General features: G+C 35.0%; 1 protein-coding gene across 3 annotated transcripts in view; it reads right to left on the bottom strand.

Annotated features, from left to right (window-relative positions):
- Window positions 1-14,685, bottom strand: part of TTC27 (tetratricopeptide repeat domain 27) — a 114,181-nt gene that overhangs the window by 45,034 nt on the left and 54,462 nt on the right. For all 3 annotated transcript variants that reach the window (XM_004174637.5, XM_072927212.1, XM_072927213.1), the window contains one exon: window positions 9,751-9,864. In XM_004174637.5, the coding sequence (XP_004174685.2) occupies window positions 9,751-9,864 (114 nt within the window). The remainder of the gene's footprint in view (window positions 1-9,750; window positions 9,865-14,685) is intronic.

The following is a 14,685-nucleotide window of genomic DNA, read 5'->3' as shown; positions in this document are numbered from 1 at the left end:
TGACAGACTATTCAGTCTTTTTTTTCCTGAATGAATATATATGGGCAGGACCAAGGACCACTAGTTATTGGGACTTACACAATTGGCTTTCACTAATTACCTATTCCAACTTTTGCAAATATTAGAGAACCAGTATTTCCATATTCATTCACTTTTGGTACTTTTAAAACTAAAAGCAGTCTTTAGTCTCATTTCTTGCAAAGGGTAAAGCAGCACTAAAATACCTCCTAATAAAATAATTTTTCAGATATTAAAAGACACATAGACACAAGCACTTCTATCAGTAACATTTATCTCACTGTTACCATGTTATTACCCAGCTGTTGTTTTTGTACATCTTCATTTCATTAAAGAAGGCACTATCTACTATATGCATGACTCTGAATTAAAGACAGAATTCATTCTCTGTCTTTCAGTACAGTTCACCATGGTCCTGGAACTTCTGGAACTACAATAACCAATGCATTTAGTGCCTTTTCAATGCATTGAAAAACTTATGCATCTGGCAGTCTTTGCACAGCAAGATTCCGCAGAGGAAACAGGACAAAGAGAACTTCTCCTAATTTATTTACCGGATTTAACTTCTTCCGTGTAATAAGATGATTACCATAACTGAATTGTAACTCCAAAACTATCATAATGAGGACATTTTTTATCTTCGCTGCATATATTTTTATTGTTCTGGAAAATTATTAAAAACTGAAAAGAATGCAAAATCCACTCTGTCTTAATTTGATTTTAAAAAACCATTTCACGCAATAGCTTCTATATTTTTAATAGACTACTACCCTAATGAAACAAAATAAGCATACAGATTTGCGCCATTGAAGGTGAAGAATGATTGAGCCAGAGAGAACTATGACAAATTTATGCATTTTGAATTAATAAACTTCAATACTATTATGGTCAGCAAATAATTTTGATGTGGTTTTCTTTGTTTCATTTATCTGGGTTTTGCTGATTTTTTTTTTAATTTGCATCTTTTCTTCTCTTCCTTTAAAATGTGAATTTTCATCAGCAGTGAGAATCAGACTGTCCTTCAATGATACATAGCCTTATTTATTAGTTTTTTTAATCCAGAAGGATTCAATGTAAACATGTTTAAGATAACTCTAGTACAGAATTCCTGTTTCTTTATTTTAAATTTAAACATTGGAGTATGATAAATAGCATTTTTCATGCCGTAAATGAAGAAGTTAATTTGACCCTGTTTTAAGACTTTAAAGTCTTAAATGGATATGGAAATGGAAGTATGATTAGCAAATAAAGCAAATGTACATTATGATCCAAATTAAACAAAATTACAGGCCATATAATGAAAAGATGACTATCAAAATGAGTTTTTTATTTAAAATTTTCTCTTTTCTTAGAGATATCTTAGAATTGCACAGGTTCTCATTACACATTAAAATTAATATATATTAGGGTTTCAGTCCTAATTTTACAGGGCAAACACAAAAATATGTCTTTTTGTCCTATCAGTTCCCAAGGAGTTTCTCAATTCTGAATAAATTAGGTCTTAAGCTATGAAAGAAAATTCACCTTTGCACCTGCCTGGCAGCTTCTGAAGGCTGGTTTGCACTTTCAACACACTCTCAATTCCAAATACTTCATTAGTGATTTTTACCAGATCAGATATACTATGGTCCTTTAACCTCAGCATAAAAATATGCCCTGCTGGTATATTAGTTGAGATTATTAATTATAAGTGTAATTTAAAACATTTAGTAATGAAATGTATAAACATTAATTGAAAGATTGGTGTTTCTTACCCTAGTTATAACCATGTTATCACTTGGACTTTAAACTTCATTGTTCTACAGATAGTGCCTATATCATCAATAGAAATATTGAGTGTATCAAGATATTAACATATTTAAGCATTAAATATTTAACAATTCAACTAAATTACCAATTTTAATAATTCTTTGGTATACCAGTTAAACTGTTTAATTTTTCTGTTCTATATAGTGGAAGACAGGAAAGCTGCTGCCTATACAAGATTTCCCAATCATTTTTCTTTATGATATTCTAGTAACTCATTTTTTTGCCACCCATTACTACCTTGTCTCCAGGCAAACAAATTCATTCTTCACTTTAACTTGTTCCTTAAGTACCCCTACATGTTTAAGCAATCTGAACATCTGAAGTTATTCACATCACAATTACTTTGAATTTAAAAATTATTGAGGAAGAGACTACCTCTTTAACATAATATACCCATATCACCTATACAATCACTTTAATGTCAGGAAAAAGAGAAGGCCAAAACTTCATAAGGCATCTACACAGAAGAACTCTAGGCACCAATCAACAGTACTTAGTTTTTGCCTAACTCAAGGTGAACTTCTAAGATGCAAGATGATGTTGATAATTTTAATGAAGTATGCTGGGGCAGGAGTCGCATGCTGTAACTGTGAATATCAGTATTTTTTCTAAAGCAAGTCACAAAGCAGATTCTTAATGTGCATGTTTTGGTTCATTACATCAGGTCCTGCCAATGTACATTTCACTTTGAAAACAATATTAGCCAACTAAGAAACAACATAAACTTTGGTTGTTCACAGACATTTTACTAAAAAACGCTACAATTTCCTTATAATAGGGCTCTTACAGTGGGTGGGGAAGAAAAGTACATAAGAGGAAATGAGTCAAACAATCCCAAATTAAATACAAAGCATTTTGATATCAAAATTAGCACAAAAGAGGTCAAGGTCATGAGTAGAAGATAACTGGAATCATGACCATCTGACATAAGACTTCCTTTTAGTTTGAAACACAGAGCCAAACAGCGTACCAGGCAATTTAGAACATCCCAATGCAACTGCTCTTTGGGATGTTTTGCTGTAGCCAAACACCACCACCTAGAGAAGCGTGGCAAAACACATGAGGTCTCCAACAGCACAACAGCATTACTGACTTCCAAAATGATGAGCTTACTGTTACTTCTGTACAAATATTGAGCCCAAAGTAACTGAGTGCCAGTGCTTAAGATATGGGTTGCAATGTTAAAACCTGTTAATGACTTAAGTCTCCAGATCCAGCACAAAATCTTCAGACAAGTACTAGGTGCATTTTATCTTCTTTATGCCATTTACACTTATTTTTCATTTATGTTACTTACATAAAATATAATTTTATAGTTATTGCATTATTCTTTTCAAGCAAATGTACCTTCTTGAATGTTTTTGTTATCAAATAAAAAGCTATTCCACCTGTCGACTATGTTACTTCTATGATTTATCAAAAGAGGTAAGCAGGATTTCCTCTAAAGTCTGTAGAAGAAGCTAGATTTTAAAAGTTTACTTGAAGAAGGGTGGATTTAAAAGCAGACCACTTGTTGTACTGCCATTGGTGAACAGCAGGTATAAAACACTTCGCACAGGGTGCAAAACCCACAGAGGAACTGTATATGATTCAAAATAGTATGCCTGTGGTAAGTTCCAAGCTCTTGTGGTTATACTGCTTTTATAGTTCCCAAATCAGTTTGATCTGGAGAAAGACACAACATCAGTCAGTGCTGAAAAACAAATCCAAAGACCTCTCGCATCAGCTCTGCTTTCTGTGTTTCACTAAAGGGGAAAGCAAGGACAAGAATGGAGAAAGAAAAGAACAACTATTACTGTCAAATTCAAGCTGAATTACAATATAGGAGAAGCAGACAACTGCCTTGAGATAAGGCAGACTCTGGTTTGTAGTACCTGGCATATGTGCTGGACAGTGTGACTGTCTACCAGCACAAGGCTATTTCAAAATATGATTCATTAGCTCACCTTAAGGTACCTATCTCCAGATCTGTAATGATACTTACGACATAAAACTGTAAAGATTCATCTATTCAAATGTAGCAACAGCTGTATGTCTTTATCTATTCAATTTAGCAATAGACAGGAATAAGTCTCCTCCACGCCATCTGGTCTATGGAACTAATTATTTTAATTGTTTAATTTGTTTAAGTGGAGCTTATATAATGTTTATGCATTCCAGAGCAAAACTTAGGCAGAATGATGCAAATGTTGTGTCCTGGTACTCATATTTCTCTTTGCAACTCCCTATCATCACTTTATCTATAAAAGAAATGCAGTATTACTGTTCAATATGGCTTAAGGATTCTCCTATCACCACCTTTCAAAATTACAACATTGAGTGAAGAGAGTTTAAAGGGAGAAAAGTCTTCAGAACTAAGGCTCAATGGGAAACATTCGGAAAAAAATGGAGGCTTCATATTTTTGGCTTCTTTTAGAAAGTGCATTGACGCTGGAAGTGGAACAGCTGAGGTGTTGAACATAATTGTCAAGAATAGTTGAGAAAATATGAAGAAACTTTAGCGCAGAGAGAATGGTTTCATTCTTTCCCCCACAACAGCTAATAGCACTGTCCAAAACTGGCAAAACCAAGAGTGCAGTAAAATCTTCTAGGCAGAAATCATTACCTGGAAAATTAACCTACTCAATATTCTCTTTTTTCCAAGTGGTACAAAACCACTGCAGTTATTCCTGAATAACTCTTGGCAGACTCGATCTCTGATTCCCTTTCCTCCCCATCCCTTCCAACCCATAATCACATAGGAGAAGAAAAACAGAAGGAGTCAAGCATTACTACATTATTGTGAAGCATGTTAATGAATTTGGTGTATCCCAAGACTCAGTTGTGTCACATAACATCTTCTGTCAAATATGTCATCTGCTTAAGTAAAATGAAATACATTCTGGAAATGTGTGCCTTGAGACTGAAATCATAACCATCACCAAGAGGTCACTCTCTTTTGAGATTGCTTTCTGAGGTAATAAGGTTTATTTCTAGTGTTCTGGAGACCTTGTGATCTTGTATAGAATTCAATAATGAATGGTTTTATAAGACACCTGGCTTTTCTCATCTTCTAAAACACTTTTTTGAACATGTGTTCTAATAATAAATGCAATTCATAATAGTTAAGAACTATTGGGATATCAGTGCAGAATTTCAACAGGATAGAAGAGGGCTGTGATCCACTTATTACCTCCTGAAGGAAGTGATTTATATCTCCCTCAGTTCTCCAGTACATCTCAGGTCCCAGTAACTTTCCACTAAAACTTTCAACTTCATGTGAAACAAATTTATTATTTTTCTCCTCCTTCCTCCCCTCCCCCTTTCCACCCACAACTAAAAGCAACTATTAAAATCTTATTTAATGTATCTCTAGAGCAAGAGGAGGTTAAAGAACAGAAACAGGAACTCCTAGTAGAGGGATCTAATAGTTTTGCTGAACAGACAGGTGCTGTCATTCCCTTGGTTATGCTACATGTCTCTCTCTATTACTCCAACTGTAGTTTGAGAGGCCTGATCAGAAAGATATATGACTTGAGAAGTGAAAAAACAGGGAAAAATCTGTTTGCCTCAAACCTCTCTAGATGAGCCTTTTGGGAGGAATACTGCTCCCCTCTCCTTTCTGAACTCTTCCCTTAAGTGTTGAATTTGTCCAATGTAGAATCACCACCAAATAAAGAAAAGCAGAGCAAGCAATTTGGCAAATGACTGTTTTAATTTTGAAAATAAAAAGGATATATTTCTATGATAAATGACATAACTTTCCTGCATAACCATTTAAAGCCCATCAATGTGAAATTAAGAAAACAGCAAAGTTGTGTTCAAGCTCATAAAGCTCAAGACACTGGTTCTGTTACATCTCTGTCAGCCTTCTGTTAGATCTCTATCAGCCTTTCCTTTTTACAGAGGCACATAATTTTTTTTTCAGATTTGAAAGAACTGAACACTAACTAGCACGTTTCTTTAGTAAGAATAATTTAAACAAAAACCCCTCCCTTTTCTATACACACAGAAGAACATTAGAAATGACACTCTGAAGTATTATTTAAGTGCAAATTAAAGGGCAGTTGACAGAATTCCCAACCACATACATCTGTGTATGACTAAGGATATAAAACAAGATCTCATGTGACCTTTCAATCTTAGGAATAATGATTAGCCTATAATATTGCTAGTCTGCTCCCAGCTCTCCTGAAGTCTTATTAAAACACCCTTTTCAAGACACATTCCTCTGCCCCAACAGGCAAATTCCTTTACTGCCAAGAAAAGCAAGCAGGAGGGAACCATATGAAATACTGCGTATGTTGTACGACGTGCTAGGAAAGCCAAACCATCAGCTTGCAGGCATGCTGTCACCAGGTGTAACGAGCAGCAGAAAACACAGTCAGAAAAGGGGCCCATAACAAGCTGATAAAAGCTACAAATGTAGGGGTAGCCAGCACAGCCACTCAGGTTAGGATAGGATACCCCTGGGATATCCCAGGTAGGGTAAACCTGAGCAGGCTGCTGGAGTGCCAGGCACATGGCAGCTTCACTTCTTTCACTGCTGGCATAATACAGCAGTAAATAAATTACAGTCTTGTTTCTATCCCACCATTTTAATTAATTTTGCTTCATTCTTAAAAATACTTTCAAATCCACTGAAATGGACAAGTAAACCAAATTTCATGTATCAAGAAGCTACAGTGGAATTATATTCTATGTATTTTGAACTGGTTTGGTTGTGGGTGGGCTTTGTTTTTCTTTTGGCTTTCCTTTTTCAGATCATATCTCACTTTTCTCATTTTTTCATAGCTCCTACACCACTAAATTATCCATTTTTTGTCTCCCATCCTGTTACTTGAGCTCTGACTGCACTTTCAGCAGTAATTTGTGGCTTAACAGCTTAGTTCAACCCATCTTCCACTATTAATAGTTTCTGAATTACTTTCTTACAATAAAAGATAGGTGAAGATCCCCAGACTGATAGAGCAATAGTTTCTGGTTTTATCAAAAACATACATCCATTTGCTCCTGTTTTCTCCCTCCCACTTTCTTTCCACTCTAGTACTACTCACCCTCCTGGACCTTCACCCAAATGGAAGCAAAACAATCACACAACCGTAAAAATATCATACTGCATCCAGAGACATATTTTAGTTGTCATTACCTCTATCTGCATTTCTCTGTCTGTTATACTGGTCATGACTAAATATTCTAGTGGAATGTAAAATAACTGGTTTTGCTTTCATATGCTGTTTTCTTTTCTTAGAAAAAATGATTGAAAAAATTACGGGCTTTAGAAATCTTTAAACTTAGTTTTGCAGATCCATACCCTATTTAAGCAAAAACTGAACAGAGACAACTCGCAGCATCCAGAAAATGTATCTCTGCCTCGCTTGCAGTTAGCTACTAGCTGAAGTACATTCCAGAGTACCCAGAATGATCACTTCAAAAATCATTCCAAAGACTGCATTATTAGTAGTTCAGATTTTTAAAATAATCAGAAAAAGGTTTTGAAAATGATCATCCCAATACCTCTTGAAAAAAAAAAAAAACTTAAACAAATTTATGAAAACTGTTTGGCATGAAGTAGGGATATAGTTAATATTTGGAGTCTGGCAGTAAATTTTAAGCAATATGCTCTTATTTCAAAAAGAGCTGCAAATATTTTCAAGTAATTAAAATAATGTAAGCAGACATAGTCAGTCCTACAAAAAAAGGTAGTTGAAAAATGCTTTCTTTGACAAATCAACAACGTAGACAGGTTTGCTTTAGGGCTGAAAAGCAGCATATGCCTACTTAGCAATATGCATTTAAAAAGATGTTTAACAGCTGCAGACCAAGCACAGGAGCAGGTGAGGGTGGAGATGGGGAACGGAAGCAAAATTAGAGTAGAGTAAGACAGGCAAATGCCAGCATCACTAAGTTAGAGCCTATAATGGTTCATGCATGTTTCAGACAACCCTAAAGGAATGTAGGCTTACCATGACTTATTTAAGCTGTTTTACAAGATTTTTTATAATTCCTTTAAAAGATTGATATTGCAAAGAATCACATTTGCACCTCCTCCCTTAATTTAGAATAACTAATCTTTCTACAGCATTCTGAACTAGTAAATAATGAAACTGTAAAACAAGAACCCATTAAATCCATTTGTATGGAAATTCTGTGGGTTTGAAATCCATTTTCTACTGATAAATAGCTGCAGAATTCACTTGTTCTTTTACATCTTAATGAAAATTATACATCAGCATCTTCATGAAGATGATATATCAAAAATTACTTGTGCTGTGTATGAAAATAACACCATTCATGATATCTTTTCTGCTTCTTTCTTGGCACTGTTAGAAACACTGATATTAAAAAAATTCTGATCCAATGGAACTCAGGAATGAAAACCTTAACTGGAAAGTTATTCAAGTTATTTGATTAATTTAGTACATGTAAATCATTAATCAACTTGTAACTATTTTTGGAAACCAAGCTTGTTACCATCAGATCAACACAAATACTCTATTATATCCAAATGACTAGAAGGCTTAATGAAAGAAAACATAAACCCATTAAGATTAAAGTAAATATTTAAAACCACAGATTCTGTGTCTACTGTGGGGTCATCTCCCAAAATGTCACAGCCCATGCTAATCAAATCCTTTGCATTAATGCAGTTGCCGCACAAGAAGTCAGATAAATGGACTTGCTAAGAGAACCCCTTCATGAAGACTTCTGTCATGAGACTGTCAAATTGTCTAATATAACAATTTCCAGTATTCAGGTTTAATCAAGCTAGACAAAAATGTTGGAGGCACTCCAACTGTTTTATTGCTTAAGGCATCAAGGATCCTGAGATCACTTCCCAAGTGCTGTCAGATTCTACATGTCCCAGATTTGGAATCCTGTCTTTCCTGACAGTCTCCTAATGAATGACCACAGGAAATTCCTCTACATCAACTCCATGTCTTCATCAGCAAAAGAAAAATGCAGCACCACATCCAAAATGCCCTTCTTCAAAGACTCATGCATCATAATGATTTTAAATGAAACATCAGCTTTTCAGGATTTAAATACATAGCACCATAATGATAATTTTTTACATTCCTGGCTGGTTTATAGCCAGGGGAGTGTTGCCTGATGGACATAGACAAATGCCTGCTGTTCACGTGTGACAACAAGACTTATCAGTACAAAGATGACAAAGAGCTAACAAAACTGTAATATGAAGGTAAAAAAGAATCTAAAAGAATCTTGATAAGGCCTATAAACATTTCTTTTTAAAAATTTATTTTAAAAAATCCTATTAGAAGACACATTTCAGGATTTTAACATGTCTTTTTTGTATTTGAAAAGACAGTCTTCTCTTTGTTTGGACTGAGATTATTGAAATAATCACTGCCTCAAACTTGCAATAAAAATACTAATCACCAACTATCACATGAAAATGGTAAATTGAAATTGCTGGTTTATTTATGAATGTGTTTTCTTGTTCTCAAAATACCAATGACTATTTAAAAGTTTTGCTGTTTTATAGAGCTGATTTACTTGAGAAAAAAAATATTGAAAAATCTGATAGCAGTAGCAGCTTGATGTTCAGGAACATCTGCATGTACTCCTCAGATCCTAAGTCAGAAACTACAGGTACAAAAATAGATTTTAATTTCAATCTTCCAAAACTCATCATGTTGTTGTAAGTGATGATTCATTACTTGTACATATAAGCTTATCTCAAGACTAGCAGACACAGAAGCATTTGTGGTTCATGCATCTAATTTAGATATAATTAGAAAATTATCTCATACAGTTTGCAGGCAGGAACTGCAAAACCTCCTAACTCCTGCCTGTTTGAATTTGATTTTATATATATATAATCTCTCTATATATATATATATATACACACACACACATATATATAATCTATATATATATACATACATATATTACAATAAGGCAGCTCAGAAGTCTTACCTGAGTCTGCTTCATTGCCCGTTCCATTCTGCGAGTGCTTCCTTTTTCCAGTTTGGTCCGAAGGAGTAAGGCTGATGTCTGAATGGCCCAGAACTTTGGCTGGGAGAGCAAGCACTGTGGAGAAAAAGAACATGTTGTCATTACTTCACTTTTAAAGACATTGAAGACAGTAAAATTTTTAACAGTGGTCTCAAGCATGAATGCTGTTTCCTATTCTGAAAGTCAAATATGTGGCTGGAGGACTTATTTGATGAACTGAAAGCTGTACAAATTACCTTAATCTATTTTCAACATAAAAAGTGGCCTTCAAAACCACTTCCTCCTTCTCAGCTGTGTAATGCTGTGTTTACATGTACCCATATGGTGCATAGGCCAAACTGCACAAATTAAAATGGCTACTTGGAATCAAAGGAAAATTAAGAATTTGATCCTGGGCTGACTGGCTCAGCCTTCTCCACACCTGCATACTAGGTAGCTGTAGACAGCTGCAGGGATCCTACTTTCCAAGGCCAAACAAAGCCAGCTCTCTCTTGGCCTCTTCTCATATGCAAGGTGCCCTGATGCCCATATTAACAGCATTTCTACATGAAAAATGTTGAATTTGCTAAGAATCTGAAGAACATTAATTAATTTAGAACTTGCCATGACTTGAGAATGACAGGAAGAATTTTTTACATTAGTAGATGTACAGGGACTATGGAATAATCTATGTAAGCTGTAGTTTCCCCCCCTCCACGCAAGCAGCTTTCCTAAAATAATTTTATTTTAAGTTATCACTTGGAACACACTGCACTGATGCCAGGAACTTAGTGCCAGTCTCCAACCACTGATTTTCAAGAAAGCCCAATAGAAGACAAACAGCCAATACAATTTTGGTATCTCTTAATAATTTACAGGCTGCCTGGACTCTTTCCAGTATGGTTGTAGACAGAATATATCATTTCTGAAAAGTGAGACAGCAGGAAAGCTCCCTTGCTAATTTTATTGACACTGCAAATACAATCCATCTTCTCTAAGAAAATATATTTGTCTATAGATATTTGTAAACTGAAGAAAAAGCCCCAATGGTTTTATTCTTTCCTCTCAAAGACTCCCAAAGCATTAAAAAGCATAATTTGCTCATGGTTTGCGTTTAATGCCTGACAAATTTCTGTCACGTTGTAATCTGATTTTGTTTTCCCTAGTGATTTCAAAGGAAAGGAAGCAGAAAGAAACAATTTAAAAAGACACCCTCCAAACAAATGAAAGGCAACAATGAAAGCAAAAATGAACGCAGTGTGAAGGCTTGCACAACCAAACAATCAACAATCAACTAATCCTACCCTTTGTGAGCAAGAATCTCTGCTCCAACTCTTTCATGACTTCGACTCAGTCTTAGATTAAGAGACACCCAAAGGCTTCTATACTATCCTCTGTGTTCTGAGGATCTGGAACTAATTAAGGGAACAGAATGACAACAGTCTCTATTCTGTAGACTGTCAAGTGCCCGTTTACAAACTATAATCACTAAATCTGTTAACTGATGTATGTCCTAGTTCTGGAAGCTCTCTCTCCCCTGTTTCAAACATCAGCCAAATACCTATTTTAGTTTAATCTTAAGACAAACAAAAGCAAGGTATTCCTAGCACAGGACATTGGTGTCTGAGTTTATTTTTTAGCAGCCACACCAGGTAGCTGCTAAATCAAACACCTTAAGGAATTGCTTGGGCAAACACTGGAACAACATTTCCTTTACCTTAAAAGCTTATTCTGTGGGAAAGGTCATCCTTTGCCCCATTTTCTCCACTACTAGTATTCTGTCATACTATTTAATTTTTTACTTCAAGGTATTTTTTTCTGTGCTGCCTGGTGGTAGACATCAGTATTAACTTTGCAGAAAAACAATGACAACTAAAAGTCTTGGCTAATAACGCTCCTGAAGATATTTTCAGGTCTGATTACTGCCCTTGTTCTCACACTGGTTCACCTTATTTTTAGCAAGTGGCCCATGGAGGGCAGAGTACAAAGTTCCTTGCCACTGCACCCGGCTCTGCAGGAGAACCAGCAGCTCAGGAAAGCCTCTCCTCTATCTCTGTGTCTTTCACACCATCACCTAAGCAGGGATTAAGCAAGCATGCTGCATGAGCTGTGTAGAAAGTCAAAGAGGGAAGGAGGAAATCTGAAGAGAAAAAGGGTGGAAGACAAGCAGAGATAATTACATTTCACTCCTCTGCAGGAGCAATGACAAGTCATATTTTGAATAACAATCCTGCTTTTTTTAAAGGTGTTCATGAAATAAAATTAAAGGTATACCTGCTGTAAAATTATAGAAAAAAACATTTAATTTTTCCAACAGTTTCATTGATACAAAAATAAACCATTGTAATTGCACAAGACAATGAAAAGCAGACCTAGTTTGCATTTAAGAAGCATTTGTAATTTTATACTGATACAGAGCTCACAATCCTGTGCCAGAACTCAAATACTCACCTTTTCATTGCCTCATTACAATGTTTAAAGCACCACAAAAAACCAAAATAATACATGCATAAAGGGCACAAATGTTTATACTTAAAGGCTGTAAAGAATAGTTTGAGAACATCTAACCATAACTATTAAGCAAGCTTTAATCTTATACCCAAAATGTCCAAATATTCCAGATAATAATTCCTTTCTCATAAGATCCAAAGCTTTATATTTTCACCTGAAGCTAAATCTAGGCTCCATTAATAGGACTATAGGTTAAAACAAAACACATGGGGGGGAAAAAAACCTAATCAAGAACATGAAAGTTTTGTTAACATACTTGAAAGTTCATTATACTGCACCAAGGGCTAAGAAAATTAACAAAATAATTCTGAAGCAAATCCATTATTGAGAATCTTCACAAGTCATCTTTATTCTTACTTTAGGGAAAGAACAATAAAATAAAGAAAGAGAAACACAGGAAGATTAGACAGGCTGAGAAGAAATGAAAGGAAATAAGTTTATGCAACATTTTCTGCAGACAACAGGATATTTTCACATGGGAAAAGTCATTTTCCAATTCTTTCACACATTTTTTTCCTACAAACAATATCATCCTCTCCCATCATATCAGAATGTAAAAAGGAGATGACCAATGAATTACACAAACCAGAATATTTAATTCAATATAACTTCTTTATATAACATTCAAATGAAACAAGATGATGCTGCAAGTAGTCCATTATTGTATAACACTTATAACTACATAAGAACAAAAGGCAAGTTTTATTCTTGGAACAAAATTTCTCCAGGCACCCTGTTCCAGATTGCTTAAGGAAGTTATTGATCCCTGGATGTGTTCAAGGGCAGGTTGGATGGGGCAACCTGCCTCCCATGGCAGGAGAGTTGGAATAGGATGGCCTTTAAGATCCCTATCAACCCAAACCATCCCAAGTAACGGTTTTGTTGATTCTAAATAATACCTGAATTGTGAGATAGATGACATTAGTAATGACATCCAGATCAAACCCAGCCACAGATTTCTGTGAAATCCAAAAATCAGGTACCATTAATGAACAATTTCAGCCTCAGTATTCAGAATTTAACCTAGGCGTAAAGCACTCCCTGATCACTCATATAACTGTCTCTCAGAAACAAAGAACTGCATCAGTCAGTCGTGACTTACAGAAGGTAAAGATTGGTCAAAGCAACTCTTTTACCTTCCTGCATCTGCTATTTTAAAAAGTTTGAGTTCCTATAGGAATTCTTCTTATCATCAAAGTCAGGAAGAGTTTACTTGGGCATATAAGATATGTTGGAAAATCTGAAACAGGTAAAGATGATTGTTGTTAACTGCAGCCTAATTAATTTTAATGTTTTCAAATTTTTCCTTATGATAAATCTATGCAGTATGGCTATTGTTTTACTCCTGAAGCTTGTTCAGTGATAAACTAGCAAAGTACTGTGATTGCTATGATGGAGCCATCATCAGAAATGGACTTGTAAACTAAGCAATTTTAATTGCAACCACTTGTGGAATTCCTAAGAATTTGCACATCAGTCCATCAGTGAGCCAAAAATATTCTGCTTATTGACCAAATTGCCAGGATGTGGTGAAATTATTTAACTGAAGTCAGAGGCATGAGGCGCCCTGAGGATAGCTCTGTTCCTCTGTCATGCCTCCAAAGACGTGACCCTTAGTTCAGATTCAGCTCAGGTTATTTGCTAGCTTATTTTAAATTACAAACAAGCAAGCACAAAACACTGGGGAAGATTTAGAGAAAAAAAATGAAAAATATTCCTTTTTAGTTCCTTATATTATCCATTTCAGTTAACACACTTCAGGAGCTTTGTTGTTTACTTTTCCAAAAATCCACACATTAAGATTTTCAAATTACTCATGTGGATTACTTCATCCATAGTCCAATAGTCTTGTCAATAGTCTTACCTATAGTCTTGTTTCATATAGCTACGTATATCTTTATTTGATGATTTTCAGTAATTCATTCAGATAATTAACATGAAACCCTTATTTCTTCAACACATCCCAAGCCAAAATGGTAATCTTTTAACTTGTTCTGTGCTTTTCTGTAAAATGAGACATTACCAGGGCTTCTTTCCCACATTCTTTATCCTGCACAATAATCAGGTGAGTACACAAAAACCCCATGAGTATGACAGAGGCATGAACAGAGAAAATGTTCATTTGCCTTGTATACATAGCTGCTAATCTCTGCTGAATGACTTTATTACTGAAAGCTAACCTAGAAGTGTTTAATTTGTTTTTATGTACACAGTAAAGATTTGGCAAAAACTTCTATGAAATTCATAACTAAGTAAAAGAGGAAAAAATCAGTATAATATTAGGGAGAATGTGATTTGCTTTTTACATGTTATTCTCATCCAAATAATTTGACACTTAAGTTTCTGTATAACTAATACAAGGTTTTCTTCTAAAAAGTCATGTTCAAATGACATTTAATTTGAATT

This window comes from Taeniopygia guttata, chromosome 3, assembly GCF_048771995.1.
Source record: "Taeniopygia guttata chromosome 3, bTaeGut7.mat, whole genome shotgun sequence".
In the NCBI taxonomy this organism is placed as follows: Eukaryota; Metazoa; Chordata; class Aves; order Passeriformes; family Estrildidae; genus Taeniopygia; species Taeniopygia guttata.
The sequence above is the reverse complement of the archived record's forward strand: the minus strand, read 5'-3'. Positions and strand labels throughout refer to the sequence as shown.